The following is a 23475-nucleotide window of genomic DNA, read 5'->3' as shown; positions in this document are numbered from 1 at the left end:
TACTCAGCAAGGTATGCAACGATTCGAGCACGGAAAGTGCAAGCAATCATCACATCGAATTTTAACCTACATATGTAGTCTAATGCCAGCCCACAGCTACTTCAAGCGATTGCTCCTGTATGCATCACGTGCAGAAGACGCAAACTGTGTGACCGAATACCCAATTATATGGAGGAGGATTATAGGAGCATTCCGAGCGACAGTTACCACCGTTTAAAAATCAAACAACAGAGCTCGCCCAGAGACTGGCAACGCAAGGATTTAACCTACGTGTAGAGGAGTTGGCCTGTCAGTAGGCATGCGAAAAAGTGGGCAAATTTCAAATCCTGCTTAAAAAACGACGCAAACAAAAAGAATGTCGATCCAATGTCTTGAAGAGTGAAGCAGAAAAGAAGCGACCAGCCTTTATGTTTCGTCAGCCCAGATTGCTCTTAGCCAGCACATATATAAAAGCAAATTCCAAGCCCCACGTCCAGCAGGCAGAGGTTAGAGCCGTAGAATGCTTAAATAGCAAATACATTTGGGAGGCATGATGGACAGGGTAAGAAATTCTGCCATATGCATATGATATTTTCTGTTTCTATTGACATTGATCCTACATTGTAGCCTGTGAACGTAAACGTCAAAAAGGGGTAAAGGCAGAAGCTTTCTAAAAACAAACATCTGCAAGATGAGAGCCCCGAAAATTCCTCAGCTGTTGAACGTGAAAAATTTCGTGTGGTTTTGGATGATATGCGAAAAGATTATGGCCAGCCATCGGCGGAGATATTAATCCGTGGCGCCGGCACGACCACGACGTAGACGACGATGAGCTAAACACCCACAATCTACGACGGAGAACGACGACGAGCAACACTTCCAAAAGAGTCGTTCAAAATATTCAGTGGACTCGTCCATTGTTATCTAAAATCAAAACATCCCAATAAATTTGACAATTTTCCAAAGTTTTCTTTTCAGTTTTTTCGGCCAATTTTTTTAGACCAACATACATACATATGTTCTAGATATGCGCGCATTATGACAGGTGACACGGCCGTTATGACATTTGAAATAAATTTTGGTTGAAAAATTAAATTAAAAAATTAAACAAAAAAAAAAAAAAGAATAGAAAAATTTATACGGAATTAAAGCACCTTTTTGAGATCTTTCCGTCAGTTGGGACTTATTTTAAGTTTTTTCTTTTTTTTTTGGATAAATTTACACATTTCAAAAATCTTTAAATACCATTGTTAGTAAAGTCTTTTAATTGAATTTAATGAAAATAATTTTTGATGATAAAAAACCATGCAACAAACTTCGAATTCTGAATTGTGGACAAAAATTCCATTAAAATTTTTAAATAAAAATAATAGATGTATTAGCAATAAGTGTGTAAAAAAGATATCAATAAAATCAACTCTCAATTTTGAGATTTATAAAGTCAGATTTTTTGAAAAATAAATAAGTAACTATTAACAACTACTAGAACTTGCATAGAACTGTAGAATTTCAAAATCTGGAAAATTTTTTGCGAGAAATGATATTAAATTGTTTAAAAAACGTCCAAAATTTTCATAAAATGAAATTATTTTAAAGTCGAAAAGGTTTTTAACTGGAATCTTCTTCTTTGACTATATGAAACACTTTAACAAAATGCATGAACAATTAATTTTATAACAAATTGTTAAAAAATATATAAAAAGTATATAAAATACTAATTTGAACTTTATTAATCTTTATAAAATTTACTTCGATCTTTGAACAATTTAGTTTAATTAATTTTGTCGAAATGTTACATACATATATAATATAAATATTAACAAATTTCAAAAAGTTAATTTATGGTTAAGGGGGATTAAGGGGGTTGTTTAAAAAATTATGTTTGACGGCGCCACTGCAAGGGGGGGGTTCACAGCTCGATCCAACATGCAACTCGATCCAACATCCAACAAAAGAGCACAGTTCATGCAAAAGAGAGTAAAAAGAGAGTAAAAATCGTGAGAAATGGTTGGAATCGAGCAAAGGAGTCAGACCCAACCACGCTGTCGAGCAAAGGAGTCAAACCCAACCACGCTGTCGAGCAAAGGAGTCAAACCCAACCACGCTGTCGAGCCTTCGCCGTAACTTTCCGATCTTTTCGCCGTAAAACCCTGATCGAACATCGATCAAAAATATCGATCACTTGATAAATAAATCATATTGGGATAGCGATAAATGGTATATCGTTTTTTTTTAAATGTGAGCGCGATTCGTTTTTTTTGCTAGGATTCACTGATCCCATTGAGCATATTTATTTGCCATTGCCGTACAATCATTTCTCTCAGCTATTTACACTCCGGACATTCATCACACATTTGACTTTTACGCCAATAGGAATAAATTACCCAGCAAAAATAGGTTTCCACTAGGATAATTGATAAATAATTTGAAAGAATTATAGATTATTATACCTTTCGGCTCACCTATGATGGCTATGAGTATAACAATTGCTTCCAAGGCAGTGATTTCAATTATTACCCATACTATAAGCGCTATAAGAGCTATAACTGTGAATATGACGCTTAGAATAAATGCCACAAAGATTACACGGGTAACGTCCTATTTAAAAATAAGGATTAAATAATGCCTACAAATGAAATGCACTCACCCAAATTACGCCCAAAAGTAGTATGATCTTGGCAATGGCGTACAAAGTGAAAAACACAAAACCAAATATTGCTGGCGCTTCATTGTCCCGCTCAGTCGCTTGATAGGATGCTCCGAAACCCACTATAGAAAGGACTAGACCAGATACTCCTATAATAATACATCCCTGAAATAAATCTAGGCAACAGCAAAATGTTTCTAAAATCCACATGTTTAACAATTTTTTCAAAACTAACTCTATCGAACGCAAAATATATGTCTCTCCGAACTGCTTGTGTGTTTATTAACTTCGCGCTGTCAATAAGTTGGTTATAATCTCAGTATCACTATGCAAAGGCAATTTGAAAAAACCGTTATATCAAGTGGCGCCACTGTGCAAAGTAGTATACACAAACCAGGGTCCAAGTCAAAGCTATCGATAGGTAGCTATCGATCGGACCAGTGTTGTGTAACATATCGAGACCATCAAGCATTTTTGGCGGCCATTATAAGAAAATTTTGTGTGTAAACTAAAAGGAAACGGAAAAGCGGAAAAGTCCATGCATAAATAAAGCGGACGTTTTCTAAATAACACAATAAACCGAAGCGGGGAACATATTTGAAAATGTCTACGGGCGCTGCCAGAGTCTACATCCAAGTCGAGAGCGAGGCCGAGCAGCAGGAGCATCTGAAGCAACAACGCAAGCAAGTGAAGCCTTTGCAGGGCATCAATATCAACGCGAACGCCAACGACAAGGAGAACCGTGTGTCCATCGTGGATCAATTGAGTCGATTGAAGGCCACTGCCACGCCCAAATACGGCAAACGCAAATGTGTGGACACAGCAGCTACAACAACCACAACAGAATCTAGAGATGCCGATACACAAACTGAGGACCCATCCTCACGTCCCATCACAGCCGAAGATCTGACCAGTGAGTGTGAGCCTGGCGAGAACTATTACAAACTGCTTGCCGAGCAGCGACGCTTGGCTCTGGAAGATTCACTCACAGAAAATCGCCATCTACATGAACGTATCGAGGGGCTGGAAGAGGAAATGGATATTATGCGTAAAGAGCTAGACGAGACCAAGAATCTGGTGGAGGTGCTTAAAGAAATTTGCGACGAGGACCACAGTGAAGCTGAAGAGGAGGAAGTGAAAGCGGAGGAGGAGGAAGAGGAGGAGCAAGTAGTCAATCCCTAGATCTGCTAACCCAAAGGATACATTTTAAGTTTCTTTAAAGTTTTTAGTTATAATTTTTTGCTCAACAAAAACAGCAAATGCTACATACATTTGATTTATTTCCAGTTTTATATATATTTCACAATAAAGTTTGTTCAGTAAATTTCTATATTTCATTCTCATGTTAGCCAATCAGTGATGATCTCTTCTGTGTGAAGATTTTCCACATCAAACTGAAAAAAAGAGTTGAGAGAAAAATTGAGACATTCTGAGGCACGATTCTAATTTATGGTCAACTCACCTCTTCCAAGGTGGGAATGCTGTCAACGACAGTCACATCATTTAGCATATAGGCAGCATCTGCATCGGCTGCAGCTTTGAGAGCAGCTGCTTCGGTATCATCAATTCTCTCCTCCTCCAACAATTGAAGAGGTTTCTCCTCTGTAATGTCGTCTTCACTTTGACCATGAGCCGTCTTCAAATGCTGGCGATAGGCAAATATACGCGAATATTCAGCTCCACAGATCGGGCACCAGGATTTTCCATTTGTTGATGGCCTTTTGCTGGCTCCCTGCCCTTCCTGAGTCTTGTCGTTATGATTAACCATGTGCGCCTTGACGGCATACAAAGAGGCAAAGGGACGATTACAGATGGTACATTCAAAGGGTTTGGTATGGGTATTCTTATGGCCACTCAATTGCACCGAAGTTCGAAATGTCTTGGGGCACTTATCACAGGCATACTCCTTCTCCGAGCTATGGATGCGCAAATGATGGGAATACACCTGATGCGATTTAAAGCTGCAATTAAAATTAATTAGCTGGGAAACCCTATAAGGATACGGATGCCGCTGCTACCCACCGTTTATTACAGACTGTGCAGACATAAGGTCGGATGTTTGTGTGCGTTCTCAAATGAAGAGTCAGGGAGTAGGCCACACGAAACGTTTTCCCGCACACTTCACAGGCATAAGGCTTTTCACCCGTATGTACGCGTTCATGTTTCACCTTCTCATAGGGTCGCAGGAAAACGCGCTCACAATATTGACATGGATATCCAGGTTTATCAGATCTAATCTCCTTGCCATTGGATGGCACTGGACGTGAGGTAGGTTTATCCGTCTGTTTCTCATGCATTTTCAAATGCATCTCGTATTCACTTACGTTATTAAACTTGCGATTACAAGTTCTGCACATAAGCTGATCCAACGAAGATTCCTGATGCATCTGTTTATGCACAGCCAACAAACTCTCATCAAAGCTGCAGAAATCAAAGAGTCAACAAAAATATGGAGAAAAAATGCTTCCATAAATTACCTTTTATTGCAGATCTCACAGTAAAACTGATCAAGCTGATTGTACTGCTGATGAGCGCCTACTGGCAGGGCATCCTGTATGCTCTTAGTCGACACCTTACCATGCATGCGCATATGGAACTTGAGTGCTTTGCTTGAACCAAATATCGTATTGCATATCTGGCAGGTGACTTGTATACTTCTGGCAACTACAGCTGGAGCTGGAGCGACTTCCTCTGGGGATTCAACAGTCTCCGTTTCCGTTTGACCCGCCTGCGGGCAGATGTGATCCTCGGCGGACACGCGATTCTCAAAAATTTTATGACAATCGTAGCAAAAATATCTCTCCGAATCAGAGATCTCCGGCTCGTCTACATCAAAAGTCGCTGCCACCTCTTCCTCCTCCACTAGCTCCCAGAGAGGTGCCTCGGAATCCTCGGGCAAATCCTCCATTATTTTTTTAGTTTCTATATAATCAGTTTCCATATATTTGTAAATTATTAACCTAAATCTAGAGACGACACTTCAACAGCTGCTGCTGCTGCGTACTTTATCGAATCTGTTAGGGCTGGCACTTATCGAGCTAACCAATAAATCGATATATTGCGCAAAAATTCAATTCGCAAATAAGTGGGATTATCTCTTTTATAAAAATGTATTTGCTTTATTGCCCTTGGCACTATATGTTAAAACGTACAAAATGGAAAACAAAAAATAACAATTATCAATATCAATCATTTCAATAAAAAAATACAAACAAAACTTTCTTCATCAACTTAACTGGTTTCTTTCTTTTCAATTTTTTTTGCCTTCAGGAATGATTCACGAGTATGCAAACTAAAAACTAGGTGTAGGCTTTCGTGAAAGAATAAGAAGAACTAAAACAACAACGAGTACAACTGACAGCCAATGCGTTTGCAGACGTTTGAGACCATGTAGGCTCCTGCCGAGATGGTAACGAATAATGTCAGCCAACCAAGAAATGTGAATTCACCGATCCGAGGTCGTATGTGCTGCTGTAAGCCCAGCCAGCCGCCATTATCTATTAGCCAATAGACCAAATCATCTTCAATTATCTCGGCCAGACCATCCACAAGGCACTGCAAATAATCGTAGTGACCCTGACGCACACAGTCGATGGCAAAGCCACCACAAACAGCGAATATGGAAATGATTTTGCCCCACGTTATGCTTGACCGGAATAGGTCTTTGGCCACCAGATTTAGCAGCATCGGGGCCATATCACTGTCCTCTAGTTCGCCAAAAGGAGCTCGTGACAATTGCCTGGAGATATTTGTGTAGACACGCGGATGCATGCGCTCCAGTTCCTCGCCCATCTGGAAAATACAGAGACATTTCAGTTTAGTTTAAAAAATGGTATATAATAGCTCCTATATACTCACACTATTGAGGGCCGGAAACACTTCGTAGACCACATGCGAGGAGGGCTCTAGGATATTTCTTAGTCTTTGTACCACTTTGCGATTGAGGACACCAGCCCGCCGTAATCTCGCCCGTATATATTGACCACAAAGGCATTTGCCCTGCAAAAGAAAATTTCAAAACACAAAATTCAATCAATTTTTCTCTGTTCTGCTTTGATCTTGGCCCCAACAATATTTTCGCCCGCACGTCAAAGGTATCCAGTTGAAAAGGAAGCAACATCATGTGAAAATACAAAGTTTGAGGTTCTACAAAATCGTCTGAGTGACACCTGTTTAATTTCATTTGGCACTAAAATAAAAACTCAACAATTACACACACACACATTTTGAAAATCGTTTAAAGTGCATAAACAAAAGAAAACAGTTTTTGCAAAACATTTTCAGCACGTGCTGTGTGTGAGGTGGAAGAGAAATATGCAAACAAAGTGCATATCACTCGGAGCCATTAAAATCTCACCAATTTCCCTTATGCACTTGCTCTGCAGCAAATTATCTAAACTGAACAACATTTCTCAAAAATTCAAACATTATGAGATGTTTTCAAGGTTGTGAACAAGAGATCTTTCCCATGAATTTTTAAAGAAACTTTTTGAAAACTTTTTAAAAAATTCGTTTGTTGATAAATATTTTATTTGTCATAAAGGTAAATTAACTTATAAGGAAATTGCTGTCATAGATTTTACTGCAATGTTGTATCCTTTTAAACATTTTTCTAAATGTGTTATTTCTGGACGTAGAGCCGGCAAATCAAAGGTTTCATAAAATTGGAAAAGGGTTTTTTTAAAATTTAGTTTTAATCATCTTTCAATCATATCTAATTGTAAAAAGCATAACAAATATCCTTATTTGCGTATGGAATAAGCAAAACTGTTTAAAAGTCTATTTAAGGATCGCTTTTCACTGGGAAAAGTAATGTATAAATGTTTGAAAGTTGGTTTAAGTATTTACAGACTCGCTAAGTTAAGGGCTTTAAGGAACTTTTTATATTGAAAGTAATGACTTCTAGGATATATGATATCGATTTAAAAAGAGCTAATAATTCAACCTGCTTCAGTTCTTCGACATTTCCAAAGTATTTTGTATGAACAACTCCTAAAGTTCCACTCAATTAATAAACTTTAAAACCAAATTACAAACAAACGTTCGTCAAATGAATGTAAAAACCTGTTTGAAGTACCCACAAATATGATTTAGAGCTTGCCAAAGTTGACAGCGTTTCATAACAATAATCATAGTTGTAAACAAACAATTGTTTTTTTCATAAATTATTATGGAAATTTGCCCTTTTTGCCAACTATTTAATGGCCAAATTACTGACTTGTTGTCTAGCCATATGTGAGGTTGTTTATTGTATCTTAAAGATGCATTTTTCCCTCCCCCGAAAATTGATTTTAGCCTACACACTCTACAATTACTTTCAATAGCTATAACTTAAGATTATGCAATTGTCTCTCTGTTTCTCCCTCTGTGTCTTGTTATAAACAAAAATATTTCCACTTTGGTTTAGTTTTTTTTTCGCACAATTGCCGTTTGTCACGCCAACGACTTATAATAAACAAATCAACAACAAATTGAACAATTGAACAACATTCGGTACATTTTGTTTTTTGTTGTCAATGGTCGAAGGGGCGCCAACTTGACTTATGACATTGTCGGATTGTCTTTTTTGGTTATTTTGGTTGACCTTGTGGCTTAAGAGCTCGTCTATTTGCCTATTGAAAGTTTTCAGACATACTAAACACCCAGAGCAATTGCTAATAAATCCATCAATTTGTTTATATGATCTTGTTATGGACTCCGCGGTGTTTGTGGCTCTTAATTATTACCACCTGATGTGGTAAATGCTCAAACAAAAGCATAACAAAATACCGAAACACCGATAGAGAAAAAAACGCGGCAAATTTCACCTTAAGTTCGTTGAATTCATCACTTGAAAAGACTTTTTATGTACTTTACTTTGTACCTCTCCGTCGTAATTATTTTTAGCATCGTATTTTAGCCAGCTGCTGGTGCCGCTGGAAGGGGCTGGAGGGGCTTTTGTTATGGGTAACCGAATTGTTTATGAGTACCTCGCCCCCCGCTTGGGGAAAGACCAGCTGCTTTTGTTTTGCTCCCAAAGGAAACGGTCAATCTGCATAAGTTAAATGATCAGATTGGCTATAGAAATTGGTTCACCAATTCCCTAGAACTTTATAGAAGTTTTTCGAAATAATAGAAACTTATTAGGGCGCGAAATATTGCTATTTCTATAACTTTTTAGCTGATATCAGATTGATTTCGCGTTCCTGTAGAAAAATTATTGGTCTAGAGTCTAGACAATGACAATTTCGAGATCATTGGGACTAATCTTCCTAACGACAAAAAAAAACAATAAAATTGAATCAAACGAATTAGGCTTAAAAGGCGATCAAATGTAGTCAAAGTTATTCAGTCAAACAGTGCTGGACTGAATCGAGTCGATAGAATGAATAAAAATCGTTTTTCTATTGCCTTGATTTGTCATGAATTGTTAATACGACGAATAAATTCTAATGATTCGAATGATTCAAACATTTATATTTTATGTCATGATATTTCATTTGGTTTAGTTTTTTTGTTAAGTTTCTCAAAATTCATCGAAAATAGTACATATTAGCTTGAAAAGACAATTTTATGTGTTTCAGGAAGAGTACTCAGAACTATCAATGGTTTGAATGTATTCGTACAAATTTTGAACTTCGAACTACAAAAATATGAAGATCATTTATATATTTCAACCATCCAAACATATATTTAATAGTTACTTTTTTGACATAATAATTAAATGAATTCCTGGTCTAATACTCCCTTTGAACATTTCGGGGCGGGTGTGCAACTCGTGATTTACTTTAAAATTAGCTTACACACTTAATCAGACATTTTATTTATGGCGGGTCCCAAGCTTCCGTCTCTCACTTGAGAAATTTATCAAGCTAAACAATTTTTGTTCTTTCTTTCTTTTTTTGTGTACTTTTCTAGCGAACTTAAATAAATATTTTAGAATAAAATACTGCACTTTTTTACAATCTTTTTTTTATCAGAACAGCAGAAAGACAAACAAAAGGCAAAAAAATGAATTTGTTAAAAATAAACAACAAATTCAGGGAGGGAATGTGCTCAAGGGTGGCAACTAATTTACTAATTATGCAAATCTCGAGAAATTAAAGTCTTAACTTGAGTTTAATTTATGCGAAGCGTTTTTGAACAATTTTTTTTTTTAAAATTCTGGTTTATTTTTATTGATAAAGTGAACTGTAAAAAAAAAAGAAAAAGTTTTACTCCTTCATGGAAAATTGTAGAATTAGCTAATTAATAGTTTAATACACTTTTTAGATCCTTGCCATAAGCTTTAATATCATTGAATTTACTTGGAACTTGGAATAAAGTGTTTTTAGATGTTTCTTCTATATAGACCAATATAATCTTCCTACAGCAACTTTGGTAACTCGTTAGGCCCTATCAATTTACCTCATAGTCCGCCCCTGTTGTAAGTGTACATGTATCGGTATTTATTTTATCAATTAAATGAAGACCGGGAGTAAAGAAAAATTGTTAAATAATTCCACCAAAAGAAAGAAAAAACAAATTTTTTGTCTTTCTATTGTCTTTCTCTCATTCGGGCCAACAACTGTTTCCCTCATTTTTTCAATATAAATGACAAATATGTTTGTATGTATGTATGTATGTATGTATCTATTTGTTTGAACAGCTTTTATCTATTTTGAAGGGGGTTGGGGGGATTTGGGGGACTTACCTGATTAATAATTTCCATTTTGTACTCCTGATAGTTTGTCATGGTGCGTGTACTGCTGGCCAGTGACGATGTGGAGGCAGCTCTGGTCATAGATGGACCCAACAAACCGCCGCCGCCGCCTCCGCCCATTCCCAAATTAAGTGAGGATCGTCCATTGGCTGAGATCATGGGATTACCACGCAATGACTTCCAGTCACTGGCCGCTGTGGCTATAGTCCCACGACGATTTGCCGTATAAATCTCATGATCCAGGGAGGAAGATTTGAATTTGGCCAGTTTGGGTGGCTTGGGGGAACTGGTACTGGGGCTGGGACTGGTGCTGGTTGTTGGAGCCATGTGTCGAGGTGTCGTTGTGATCATCTAAATGCATACATACATATATGTACATATATAAATATATATATCTGGCAATGTCAATGCTTGGCTGCGCCTTTTGACAATTGTTACTCCTCTCTTTCGTTCTCTCTGTCTCAGTCTCTCCGTCTCCTTGCTTCACATGGAAGTTGTGTAATTTGGCTTGTTTTGTTGTTGTTATTGTAATTCTAGAATGTAGCTTATTCTTGTTGTTGTTGTTGCTACTGTTGCCTTGCACTCTCTCAGCTGCTCAACCGCTGCCCCCACTTTTCCAGTTTTTGGAGCTGCGTTCAGTTTTGTTTTTGGATTTTTTTTTGTTTTTGTAATTTGCAAACACAAAAATATGAAAAACAAAATAAAAAATCGGCAATAAATTTTAAGCCTAAAACGCAGGGGCAGCAAACATACGAATCACAGACACAAAATAGAATCACACACACAAAAAACAGAATATGAATTCAACCACAAAAATTAAAACTTGATTCCCAGATTGAAGATTTTTCTTTCTTTCTTCTTTGCTTTCTCTTTCGCTTGCTTCTGTTTATTGTTTTTTATTTTCCTTCACTTTGAACTTTTAACCTACGAATCTCGATGCAAAACACAAAATCGAGATCGACTTACTACTAACAATCGATACTTAAAATACTAACTTCGATGCTCCACGAAACGAATCGAAATAAACTTGAAATGGGGGGCCAGAATAGAGGGCGGCACTGTGCGAAAGCTTTAGCAAATCCAAAAAACGGTGAAAAGTTTTCTGACCTCAGACAAATTTAATTAAGACTCAGTTCGAATATGCTCCTACCACTTAATTTCATTATACATTATCACATTGAAAACCCTGTTGCTGAAGGATAAATTTGTCTCTGGACTGTTGAGGACAGAATTCTTGAAGTCCGTAAGTTGTTAAGCCTGCAAGCCATTTATAGTAATCAAGTAAGCTTTTGATTGTTTCAGATTCTTTTAAAAAAATACTATAAATTAAATAAGATAAGCTGTCTGGGACTTCAATAAATCTTAAATTTCATAAACTATTTTAAGAAGTAGGCCATAAGAACTAAAATTATTAAGATTCCTTCAGACTTTTATAAAACTGAGTACATATATAATTTCGGATAAATTATAGTTTTCGCGAACTAGAAACTAAGTAAACTAAACGAAAGTATGTTTCAGTAAAATTAGTTAATAGGATCTACATTATTTGTTTGTATCATAGGTTAGAGAGTTTAGTTTAATAGGTATACATATATGTACATATATCTTGACAAGTATTGAATATTGAACCCAATCTCTGTAGTCAGAAGTGAGTCACATATGTATATATTCAAAATTTATAGGTTTAACAGAAAAGGTATGATCATAATCATAGCCATTGATTTTTATAAAATCCAAAAATCCTGATGAAGTTTTTAGATTTACGAACAAAAATGCCTATTCTGCGAATAAAGTAAATTTCAATTAAGACTAAAATTTTTTGAAAAGTTAACTTTGAGTACATTTTTCTATTGTTCCTAGTTCATTTAGATCTCATCTCTTGATAGAAAGTCGATTGACTAGAAACCTGCTACTCAGATTAAACCTTACTAATTAAAGTTTCAGGACAAACATTTAAGTATGTTTTCATTTTCAATTGGCAATATTGAGTGGCTTTTTAGCCACTGCTTGACAACATGTCCACAAAAAATCATTTCCCCCTAATGGTTTATCTACAAAATTGGAAACGCACCACGAGTGTTTTGTGTTTTGTTTTGTTTGTAAACACTTCAACATATTCGGTAATAAATATTGAACTCGCCCCCTGTAATCTGATGTTTCACTATCAGAGAAATTGATTGGCTTCCCCCGTCCGACACAACTTCATATTTGGCATGGGCTTCGCATACATTGTAACGCTTAATTCTAGTTTAATTGAATATAATTAATTTATTCCCCCAGCTGCTGCTGCTGCTGCTGATTAGTTGAGCTGATGAAACAGGCAGAGTTATTTGCGAATGAGAATAGAAACTTTCTACTGATAATACAGAAATGGAATAATAAACTGAGATGACACAATGACACTCGCCTAAGACGCAAGGGAATTGTCTGTCTATTGACCAAACTGTATGGGTTGCTGCCTGAATCTTTAGTTCCTTATCTTTCAAGCTTGCGTTAATGGGAAAGGCTATGGTTTGGATTGATCAACCAGATGTTCCATCTCACAAAGATGCCGATGACGACAAGTTAATAGTTATGTGACAACTAGTGTGAGGTGATAAGTAAATTTATAGGTGTTTCGTGGTCAGTTAGGGCGACTCTAGCAATACCCTGTAAGTGTAAAAGAAAGTTATTAAATGTTTATCTCAAATATTAATAAATCAAGTGGCATACTTTGCATTGGATTTATGAAAATACAACCAACATGATAAGGTCTTTACATTTACCCATTCATGTATGTATATCAGCCGCATCGGCTAAAATTTAGAGCACATACACACACGGCCTGGCTTCTCTCTTTCTCACTCTGCCTCTCTGGCTGTTTTGCTGATTGTGGAAAGGTCTATCTCTGTGAGGCGCCAGCCCCGCGTCCATTTAGTCAGTTGTAAGACGCGCAATCGAAGAGACGTCTTCTCTCTCCTTTAAAGAAAAGGGAAATAAAATCATATACTAAAATGTTTAAGACTCCATTGCACGAAAAACGACGTGTGTGCGTTATAGGAGGTAATATACAAATAGTTTCCTCCTCAATACTATATCAATTAGCTACAAATCTTGACAATTTCTAGCTGGCACTGCGGGTCTCTGTGCCTTGAAGAATTCTCTAGAAGCTGGTCTAGATGCAGTAGCCTACGAACGCGGCACAGAAATTGGAGGAACTTGGGTCTTCTCCGATAAAATGCCCAAAGATGAATACGAAGAGGTTCATAGCAGCATGTACGAGGGATTGCGGTAGGTTCAACTCAGTCAAAGAGGCATTGATCATAGTTTCTACATTTGTTTTTCTTCTTCCTTGTAGAACGAATCTGCCCAAAGAGGTAATGGGTTATCCAGATTTTCCTTATCCTAACGACATTGCGGAATCTTTTATCACATCACATGAGGTATTGGAATTCCTGCAATTATATGCTGATCATTTCAAGCTCAGGCCACATATTAAGCTTCAACACGAGGTCATTAGGGTGCGACCCCGTTTGGATGATTGGGAGGTGAGTGTTGACGTCAGGTTTGTCTTGATATGTCCTCCACCATGTTATTTTCCGCTGTTCCTCGTGCTGCTTTTTGCTGTAATCATTGAACAACTGTTTGTGTGCTCGAGATCTCTGTTTGATTAAACTCGTGACTTGAATTCATTTCATTTGTTTTCTAGGTTTACGTTTGGGATCATGTAACAAATACCTGTGATCCTGTTTACTATGATTTTATCTATGTATGCAATGGTCACTATACAGAACCAGATCTACCAGAAATTGAGGGCATGGATCTATATGAGGGAGAACAAATACACAGTCATCTATACCGTAAGGCAGATAAATTTAAAGGTAAGATAGTAGCTCTTCTCAAGGTCAGGGCTGATAAAAATATTTTTTTTTATCTAAGAAAGTGATATAATTCATAAATTATTCAAAGTAAGCCCCCTAACACCAGTAGATATCCGGCTAGGAATGTTAAACAAAATTAACATTAAATTATAGAAATTAACATGAATTAAGAAAGTCTACTGACTTGGGTAAAGGTATTGGATATTGGCGATTGAATTGGCGTTAGTAGTACAAACATTCCTACGTATAATTTGATTCTTTTGCATGTTATAGAAATACTTGGGTACTTTCTGTCTTTCAGTGCAAGGTATATACGTAAGAGATCCGGATAGCGTTCTAAGAATAAATTTGTTTAAGTAAATTAAGATTATTCACATACAATTTAACAAATTTTCGCAGACCAGACCAGTCTAGTGGGCGATTGCAATTATTGTTCTTTCATAAATTAGCGCCGGACCTTATCTCTGTCTGCGGGCACTCCGCCGTATTTTGCTATCAAGTGTTGGTCAGCTTAGAGTGTTTTATTTTGCTGATATAATAGCAAGGCGGAAAGCTTTGCACGTTTTTTTCTTTCCTAAAATGATAGCAATTTAAATTTGTTGCATTTACTTTTTAAGGTGAAAATGTTTTGGTCATTGGAGCCGGTCCCAGTGGCATGGATATTGCCAATCATATACGCAAAGCAGCGAAACATGTATATCTAAGCCATCATTTGGTTGCCACACCAAATACCGCCTTTATGGGCAATGTAACACAGAAACCGGACGTGGAACGTTTCACCCGAAATGGAGCAGTCTTTACGGATGGCTCCACTGAGACCTTCGATCATGTTATGTACTGCACTGGCTATCAGTATACATTTCCCTGCCTTAGTACCGATGTGGGAATACAAGTGATTGATAATTTCGTACAGCCATTGTGGAAGCACTGCATCAATATCAATAATCCGACAATGGCATTTATTGGTTTGCCATTCAACGTCATTCCCGCCACTGTATTTGATATGCAAGTAAGATTCTCATTAAAGTTCTATACGGGTAAGGTGGAATTCCCCTCTAAAGAGGAAATGTTAGCCAATCTAGAGAAGGAGACGGGCGAGCGTTGGGATTGCGGTTATTACAATCGCAAGAAGGCCCATCAAATGGGCGAAAGACAGGTGAGTAAATACTTTCTTGAAAAGGTTCTTATAGTTAACCTTGTTTAATCCGTCCAGTTTGAATATTACAATGATCTGACCCGCATTGCTGGCATTGATAACGTACGCCCCGTGGTTCACAAGGTCATGAAGGATTGCGGTAAAAAGTATATATTCGAATTGGACACATATCGCAATCATAGATACACGATCTTAGACGACGAGACATTTGTGAAAACAGCCACATAATGTTGCAAGCAGAAACCTCCCAAACTCCGTCAACTCACTTAAAAAACATTTAAACATTAGATATTAAGTTTGTTTACTTCTATTCGCAAATAAATACCCATATTGTACCAGTAAATTTAAAGTGCTCCACTTGTGCTTCTCGAAATGATCTTTGCATGCTATCCATGGAGTTTTATTCAACATAAATTTACAGCTATCCTGCATGATCCAATCCAAGAATTTTATCATTATATTGTGCCACCTCCATTATGCGTGTCCTTGGGTTTTATTAGTTTATTTAGTAATTAATTATATCTTACAAAATTTTTACAAAAATTAGCCGCGGTTTTTAGATGAAAATAAGAAAAAAATGTCAAATATACGATGGTCACACTAATGTCTATAAACCAGGGCTACGTTCATACACAGAAGGACTTTGAGACGTGCGAGAAAAACATAAAATAATTTATAAAAAAACAGTATAATTTGTTTAATAACCTAATAAAAAAAAAAGGTATTTATTATATATAATGCCGCGAATTCCATGGGCAGCCCTGGTCGATAACACTAGTCGATATCGATATCGATATTTTCACTATATTGCACATCTTTAAATGCTGGTGGCGTTGTTATAATTTTTTTCTTATTAATAACGTTTGAAAAACAATGTGTTAAGTGTTTTTATTAGCGCCGACTTGTGGAAAATATCAAAATGTCGTCCATAGATAGTGTGCGTGTGTTATTGCAATCTTTACCGGCAGCCAGTCAAGAGCAACTGCAGCCGGCGTCCAAGGGACTAGGAATTCTAGGAGCAACAACAACAACACCATTGCGCGCCAGAAATCAACTGCTGCAGCAGCAACAACAACAACAGCAGCAACAAATATCCCCTGAGAAAATAGAAGGAAAAGCATCCGGGCCAGATGAATTTTGGCGTGATCTTCATCAGTTTCACGAAAGACGCGGGTAAGTTGGTTCAAGTCGGTATCTAAATCTCATGTTGTAATACCCCAATCTCTCTTCAATCACTAGAACTCCCATTACCCAGACAGCAAAGATCAGTGGGCAGCATGTGGATTTATATAAACTTTACCAAGAGGTCACCGAACGAGGTGGCTTCAGCAAAGTCAATATGCGTGATGAATGGGATGAAGTGTACTCGGCCATGGAGACGCTCCGCGAACGCTGTGTCAATGGCACGGCCGGCATAAAGCACATCTATCGCCGTTATTTGGATAAATATGAGAAACTTAATTTCTTCGGCGAAGATCCAGACAAAATGGAAGCCTTAGAGGCGGCCATTGATAGAGATGTAGAGATGAGTGGCGGTGGTGGTGGAGGACGTGCCCGGTCTAGAGCCATGGCCAGTGGAGGAGGAGTCAGCAGTATTTTTGGCTCATCCTATGGCTCCAGTTTACCCGCCGTGCCCATGTCTTATAATCAGCGGCAACATATTGTAAATGCAGACAGACGACGGCAATATAAAATGTCCACACAATTGCATCGACATAGCAACCATGAGAAGCTTTTACTCTCGTTGCTTTCGCCCTTGCCCAATGAACAGGATTTTGCCATCAATGTTTGCACTCTGATGGCCAATGAAAGTCGTTATCGACTGGATTTGGTTGAATGTCCAAAGCTGCTGGATGTTTTGCTAGCCCATTTGGGTGTCTATGCGGATTATACTATACGAAAATTGTTCCAGCACAGCTATGAGCAAGTGCGTCATCATTCGCAAAAGCAATTCTGGAGAGATTTGTTAAATGATAAGCCCCAAATTCTTGATCTCTATACGGATGAGCAGGCTTGGGTGAATAATGGTCTAATTGAGAAGGAGGATGAAGAGGGAAAGAGCCAAATGCCCGATTTCGATGACTACTTTGATAATTTGGACTTCTTGAACTTGCGTCGGAGTCATGGCACTGATGAGCGCATGGGTCAGAGAGTTTTGCAGATTGTTCAATTGATGAGGAGCCTAAGTTTCCACCAAGAGAATCTGCCACTAATGGCTTCTAATCGTACACTTTGGCGGTATCTGGTGATGGGTTCCAATGTTCGATGGAGTAAGTTGTTTGAAATTTTTGTCATAACAGTTTAATTCTCATATTGTTTCTTCTGCTGCAGGCAATATTCATATCCAGGCTCTGGAGACGGCGGGTAATCTGGCCCAGCTTTTTGAACTGCAAGATCCCAATACAGACGAATTGTCACGCAATCTATTGGCGACCCTCTGCGAGGGCATCGAGTCTAATGATAGAGCTGTGATCATCTGCTGTTTGGAAATTCTTTACAAGCTCTGCTCACGCGAGGGCAATAGTCGTCATATCACTAGTCGCCTAGGCTTGGAGTTCTATCAACGTGTCATGTTATTGCTATCCCTCACCGATGTGATGCTCCTCATCTTTACTTTGGAGGCAATCTATGCCCTGAGTTCATTGGGAGCACGTCCTTGTTCTCTATTGATGCAAGTGCGCGGATTGGTTGATCAACTGGTCGCCCTGGTTACTGTGGAAGCGGGCACTTATGGTGTGGCTGGATGCATCTTGATGCGTGTTGTGGAGGTCGTGCCAGGCAATATGTTGCCGTCGGCGGCCCAAAATATGGTCACATCTGCAGCTGCTAATTTGAATCCTGGATCTGTAGTTAATTCTTTGAAGACTGCCACTGTGGCAGCTCTGCCGCCGCCTACTCCCGCCCAGACGCAAGTGCTGCACCCTCAGGGAGAACCTCTGCCGGCTCCACCCATGCCAAGCCTGCCGCAGGTTCAGCTGCCGGTGCCCAGCTTGCCGCAGGTCCAATTACCGCAGGGAGTTCTGGCGGCGGCGACAGTTGTGCCGGCTCCGGCACCCACTTTGCCAGCTCCTCCATCGGCTCCGCAGAGTTTCACCCATGATGATGAACAATATGCTTTGGCTTGGCTGGGTGCCACTTACGAGAGAGCTGCCATGGGTCACGAATGTCGTGTGGATCAACAAGAACTCTATAGGATTTACCTCTCTCATTGCCAGAAAGCGGGAAAACTCTCAGTGGTCAATCATGTGCAATTTCCCCGCTTGGTCAGATTAATATTCAATCAGACTGTGGGTCCGGTTATAGTGCGTCAATTGGATGGCACGGAATTGCCGGGAACACACTATGTAGGCATTAAAATGAGAGCTCAACCCTTGCTGCTGCATCAGAAACAGCAGCAGCAGCAACAGCAGATGACGCCGACGATATTGACGGTGGTGAAGAAAGATCTACCAGTGCCAGTGGTGGCCAAGCCGCCTGGACTGGAGGCTTCGCAACCAGTTGAGTCCTCACCAGCACAGCATGCGCCGCCAATGCCCCCTTTATCGCAGCAAAGCGAAGAGTTGCCCACACCAGCGCCGGCGCAGCAACCTACTTCATCTTTAATTAAAAGCCTCTTGGCCAACAAGGTCACAGAACGCCAACAAAAGCAAAAGAATCAAACTCAGCCGCCGGCTTTGGTGGCTACTACAACATCATCCTCGACGACACAACCCATTAAGGTTACATCGACGGCCATCAGTGCCTTTGTCAATAATCCTCTGATGCAGCATACCCCGGTCAAGGTGGGTCAGACCACCATTAAGCCACTCAATCCACAAATGGCTCTTGAAAAGAAAAGCCATACGGATTCGGCTCCTCCGCCATTGGCGCCATTAAGTGGTGCCAATGTCCTAACCAAAGATCCCAACAAGAGGACGCTAATTATTGCAAAACGCAAAATGACCATGGATGAGGAGCATGGCAAGCGTTTGGCCTTGGATGCGGCTTCTGTTGCAAAGCAAGAGCCCGAACCGCAAGTGACACCCTCAAAGAATGCCGCTAATCTCTATGCAGACTTGGCTGCCTCCATACTAGAAGATGAGGAATTGGATGATGTTCCTCCACTAGCTGCCGCCAGTCAGGATCAACAGCCGCAGCAACAACAACAACAGCAGCAGCAACAGATGCTTATACCAGCCAAAGTCCAGGCTAGCTCTGCCACTCCGAGGCAATTAGTTTTCCCCTCCAACCCAGGCGGAGGAGCAGCACCCCAGCTTAAATTGGCCACCACGGCCACCATTAAAACAGATCAGGGTTTCCAAACGGTTCCAGTCATTCTACAATCGAAAACATTGGAAACCACTCCCGCTCCGCAAACGCAATACGTTCTGGCCACCAATCAACAGGGTCAAACTTATTTGGTAGCTCATCCACAAGCACCGCAGCAGCAAACGAAAACCATAATCATTCTCCAGCAGCCGGGGGCACCAGCAGTAGTTGCCAGTGCAGCGACTCCGAATGTTACGGGAACCCAAAAGATGATTATGACCACTGCACAGGGACAACAGGTTTTGGTCACTACCACAGCGCCAGGTGGTGCTGGTGGTCAACCACGTCCACCGGGACCACAGCAACAGATCTTTGTCACACCCGCGCAGCGTCCGGTGGCCACTTTGGCGGGAGCTGGCCAAATTTCACCCTCGTTGTTGTCCCAGCTTAATCAAATTCCAGCTACCATTAAATTGCACCAACCGGGCACTAATCCCGGCCAGCAACAACAGCAGCAGCAACGTCTGATAGCGGCCAAGCCAACGACAGCTGCTCTGCCGATTCCTCAACTGCAGCAGCATCAATCGATTATACAACAACATATAATCTCAGGACCAGCTCAAACTGCCGGAGTTATGAATGCTCCCGGCGAGAAAAGGCAAATCATTTTGGGTGGCCTTAAGGAGACCACTTTGATTACCCAAACACCGGCACCGGCAGCTCCTCTCCAGCAGAGTCAGCTCAATTCTCAGACTATAATAACCACACAACCACCGCAGCAGCCGACCTCAACAGGTGCAGTCCTGCAGCAACAGCAACAACATATAAGGAGTGTCCTGGAGCAGCAGCAACAACATCATCCATCGATTATCCAACAAAAGATTACCATGCCAACGGTAAGTAAATTGAAAGCTCTATCCAAGCTTGGCCTTAATTCTGTCGCTCATTTTAGATATCGGAAACTATGAAACCGAAGACTATTCTTCCACAGATCGCACAGGTTAAGAAGCCACCAATACAATCTACTGTACCTGTGTTCAAACCCAGCCAAGAGACAGCTGCAACCGGCATTGAGCAAGCGACATTGGTGCCCTCGCCACAGGCCACACCGGCGCCTACACCAACAGCCACCCCACTGCCCACACCAACTCCCACGCCGGCCTCCACGCCGACTCCTCCTCCATCTGGGGCACCTATTGTGGTGGCCATCTCTTCCCATCCTCCTGCACCGAATCCCGTTCCCGACGATGTGAACTGGCTGTTCATTTGCGACTGGCGCAATTGCCCGAGACGCAAATTCAAGTCTCTCAATGATCTACAACATCATGTGTGCAATGTCCATTGCCCGGATCACTTGGATGCCGGAGCCGAGATCTATTGCCAATGGGGTAGTGGTCCAGGCTTCTGCGACAATATTGCCAGGAAGCGTTATTCGCTGATGACTCATCTGATCGATCGGCACTTGACTCAGGATGATTTGCGTGTCAGCATGCAACGTCGACTGGCCACAGGCATTCATAATATATCCCCGTCTCAGCATCCCGTGACTATTGTACGAAATGTTAATGCTCCGGCAGCATCAACAACTGCTTCACCAGCGACAGCAGGAGGAGCCACCGGACCATCTACAGGTCTGGGTACGACGGTGGGTACTTCTGCCCTACAGGCCATTAAGCGTTACACTGCTGACTTTGCCAATTCCAAAGAGCTAATGGACGAGAATGAGGGACCTGTGACCAAGAGCATTCGCCTTACAGCCGCCCTCATCCTAAGGAATTTGGTTAGCAATACTTCGACAGCCAAGAGAAGTTTGAAACGCTATGAACCGCATTTGGCCAATGTGGCTTTGAGCAATGTGGAAGCCAGTGGTGTCCTATCTCACATCTTGTACGAGCTTAGCCAGTAGCTGCTTCAGCTCCTTCCTTCCCCAAGTCTATGTGTCTTTTTACTCATTTTTCTCTTATTGCCTCTGACTGTCTACTTTATTTTTATATGCATACTTTATATTACACATACATGTATTTTTATAGTCCCTAAATCTAATTGACTCTTGTAACTAACTAACGACACTATTAAAATGTGAAAAGGATAAAGCCACTAGCCACTGGAGGTCTTTTAAACTTGCACAATAGATTTGCCACCTGAGGCAAAGGAGTTCTCAATAATGGAGTTGGCAACTTGGTATCTGGCGACCCTTTTCTAGCTTTACCTAATAATTCAAGTTCTATATTCATTTTGGCTCTTAGTTTTTAATTTTCTCTATAAACAATGCTTACAATCTAAACAAATTACCCTTATCTATCAATGCTTAGACACATAGTAGCGAACGCCTCCTTCGGTCAGAGAGCGAGCATATTTAGCCAGTAACATGGACACCGATAAAGTAGGAGTAGTAAAGCAGCTGAAAGAAAGGAGAGAGAAATTAATCGTTATGCAAAGAAGGAAATCATTTTCTTACGCACTCTATATATGGTTCCATCTCCTCCAAAGTCCATTTGCGTTTCGTTTTAAACAAAGTGCGCATGCGATCATTAATATTGTTGGGCAGCTGCTCCTCCGCCAGCGAGCGAATACATGGTTGAGCTCCCTCTTTATCATAAATTCCAATGCCACTGAGATATTCCAATTGACAGGACATGCCCTCGGGTAGAGCCTCTTGCCATGTGCGCATGAATTCCTCATTGCGAAAACGCAAACCGGGTTGTAGAATATTTTGAGCCACAATGCGAGCCACCAAAGATTCTTGATACGAATACTTATTCGGACAACGTTCACTCGGGACAGTGTAGATATCAAAGAGGCCAGAGACAATTGACTCCGGAGCAATGCCATCTAGAGCCTGTATGGTTTCAGCGCGATCTACTTCATCCAAAGCCCAGGAATTCTCGCTGATCAGACCAAGCATAAGGTTAACTATGCGATATTCATAATCATATTCCAAGACTCTCAAGTGGCCATCGAATTCGAGAGCTCGATATTGACGCAGTCCATCCATAAATTGCAAACGACTGCATTGAACCGTGTCCAGCAACTGCTGGAAATTGAAGAGCAACTTCTTCTCTATGCAATACTCATTCTCTGGCCCGGAATAGCGTGTCAACTGCAATAGTTCACCCAGCTTGCGATATCTTGGTCTAATTTCACGGCACTCATAGTACTCGTGAAACACTGTCAGCACTTGGCGTTGCTCTAGTGTCCGGGGCACTTCGAGTTCATCTTCGGTGCTATCATTTAGACTCCTTTCCAGCGAAGCATTCGCATTACCCGAACGTGGACTCTTTAGGGGTGAGGTGCTAGTGGCGGCGGCAAACTTTAAATCCGGCACCAGCAATAAACTATTCGAGATCTCAGCACCCTTCACATCATATGTCTTCTCATCCGTGCAGAGAACAACCTTCTCATGGAGTCCACCCTTAAAATGTAGAGTCTGACCCTCACGTATCTGTTCCGACATATGGGAATCTAACTCCAGAAGGCGTAGATTATCGGCAACGATATTAGCTGAAGGATAAACCAGCGCTTGGGTCACCTGGGTAAGTTGACGCTCATCCAATTTCGCATGTTTTACAATGATCCTCACATCCTCCGGCGTACGAACGTATCTAAAGAAACATGGTTTATGCCAATTGTTCAAATAGTGCTAAAGAAATCACTTACAACTCTGGGGCATTATTTTCATCTACTTCCACTTCCATCGTAAACAAAAAATTAGCAACAAATAATTATTAAAAATTGGCGGGAACCTGAAGTCAACTCTACAGAGATAAAAAAAAGCTAAGATGTCGCTTAGGATAAGCAACATAATTTCTGATTTTCTTAAAATAAAATAAAATTAAAACAAATTTTAGAACTTGTTGCCAATTTCCTTTCATCTTAATTCTTGAAATAGTGCAAATACCCTTGT

At 40.2% G+C, this 23475-nt stretch overlaps 6 protein-coding genes and 2 long non-coding RNA genes across 10 annotated transcripts; 3 read left to right on the top strand and 5 right to left on the bottom strand.

The window, feature by feature from the left end:
- Positions 1 to 2102: 2102 nt before the first annotated feature.
- Positions 2103 to 2835, bottom strand: LOC137578393 (uncharacterized). The gene is made up of 3 exons (XR_011032610.1): positions 2627 to 2835; positions 2442 to 2577; positions 2103 to 2383 (listed from the first exon to the last, which is right to left on the bottom strand). It is a non-coding gene; the product is annotated as an uncharacterized lncRNA (long non-coding RNA).
- Positions 2836 to 3071: 236 nt separating this feature from the next.
- Positions 3072 to 3950, top strand: geminin (geminin DNA replication inhibitor). Its single transcript, XM_068292167.1, has one exon. It carries the CDS (start codon positions 3230 to 3232, stop codon positions 3806 to 3808), a length of 579 nt encoding a protein of 192 aa, XP_068148268.1. The 5' UTR covers positions 3072 to 3229; the 3' UTR covers positions 3809 to 3950.
- Opbp (Optix-binding protein) lies at positions 3098 to 5624 on the bottom strand. Its single transcript, XM_068292160.1, has 4 exons — positions 5104 to 5624; positions 4649 to 5047; positions 4089 to 4587; positions 3098 to 4020 (listed from the first exon to the last, which is right to left on the bottom strand). Exons 1-4 carry the CDS (start codon positions 5565 to 5567, stop codon positions 3967 to 3969), a joined length of 1416 nt encoding a protein of 471 aa, XP_068148261.1. The 5' UTR covers positions 5568 to 5624; the 3' UTR covers positions 3098 to 3966.
- A 93-nt stretch (positions 5625 to 5717) lies between these two features.
- Debcl (Death executioner Bcl-2) lies at positions 5718 to 11247 on the bottom strand. The gene is made up of 3 exons (XM_068292166.1): positions 10299 to 11247; positions 6485 to 6625; positions 5718 to 6418 (listed from the first exon to the last, which is right to left on the bottom strand). The coding sequence occupies exons 1-3, from the start codon at positions 10656 to 10658 to the stop codon at positions 5960 to 5962; spliced, it is 960 nt and encodes a 319-aa protein (XP_068148267.1). The 5' UTR covers positions 10659 to 11247; the 3' UTR covers positions 5718 to 5959.
- A 66-nt stretch (positions 11248 to 11313) lies between these two features.
- On the bottom strand, positions 11314 to 15923 carry LOC137578392 (uncharacterized). 2 transcript variants are annotated; one of them, XR_011032609.1, is made up of 3 exons: positions 15660 to 15923; positions 13073 to 13265; positions 11314 to 12956 (listed from the first exon to the last, which is right to left on the bottom strand). It is a non-coding gene; the product is annotated as an uncharacterized lncRNA (long non-coding RNA). The 2 variants fall into 2 exon arrangements; XR_011032608.1 differs by having other exon boundaries at positions 13020 to 13265; positions 15660 to 15922.
- Fmo-2 (Flavin-containing monooxygenase 2) lies at positions 13239 to 15666 on the top strand. Its single transcript, XM_068292162.1, has 6 exons — positions 13239 to 13349; positions 13415 to 13577; positions 13645 to 13834; positions 13996 to 14167; positions 14785 to 15323; positions 15381 to 15666. The coding sequence occupies exons 1-6, from the start codon at positions 13301 to 13303 to the stop codon at positions 15549 to 15551; spliced, it is 1284 nt and encodes a 427-aa protein (XP_068148263.1). The 5' UTR covers positions 13239 to 13300; the 3' UTR covers positions 15552 to 15666.
- A 218-nt stretch (positions 15924 to 16141) lies between the features above and the next one.
- Bap170 (Brahma associated protein 170kD) lies at positions 16142 to 21859 on the top strand. Of its 2 annotated transcripts, none has more exons than XM_068292157.1 (4): positions 16142 to 16496; positions 16563 to 17593; positions 17655 to 20467; positions 20563 to 21859. In XM_068292157.1, the coding sequence occupies exons 1-4, from the start codon at positions 16243 to 16245 to the stop codon at positions 21475 to 21477; spliced, it is 5013 nt and encodes a 1670-aa protein (XP_068148258.1). In that variant the 5' UTR covers positions 16142 to 16242; the 3' UTR covers positions 21478 to 21859. The 2 variants fall into 2 exon arrangements, with proteins under 2 accessions (XP_068148258.1, XP_068148257.1); XM_068292156.1 differs by having other exon boundaries at positions 20524 to 21859.
- Positions 21805 to 23357, bottom strand: LOC137578388 (sister chromatid cohesion protein DCC1). Its single transcript, XM_068292163.1, has 3 exons — positions 23229 to 23357; positions 22034 to 23173; positions 21805 to 21972 (listed from the first exon to the last, which is right to left on the bottom strand). Exons 1-3 carry the CDS (start codon positions 23264 to 23266, stop codon positions 21873 to 21875), a joined length of 1278 nt encoding a protein of 425 aa, XP_068148264.1. The 5' UTR covers positions 23267 to 23357; the 3' UTR covers positions 21805 to 21872.
- Between the last annotated feature and the right edge of the window lie 118 nt (positions 23358 to 23475).

This window comes from Drosophila tropicalis, unplaced genomic scaffold (genome assembly GCF_018151085.1).
Source record: "Drosophila tropicalis isolate 14030-0801.00 unplaced genomic scaffold, ASM1815108v1 contig_593, whole genome shotgun sequence".
Taxonomy (NCBI): domain Eukaryota; kingdom Metazoa; phylum Arthropoda; class Insecta; order Diptera; family Drosophilidae; genus Drosophila; species Drosophila tropicalis.
This window is presented reverse-complemented; position numbering and strand designations above follow the sequence as displayed.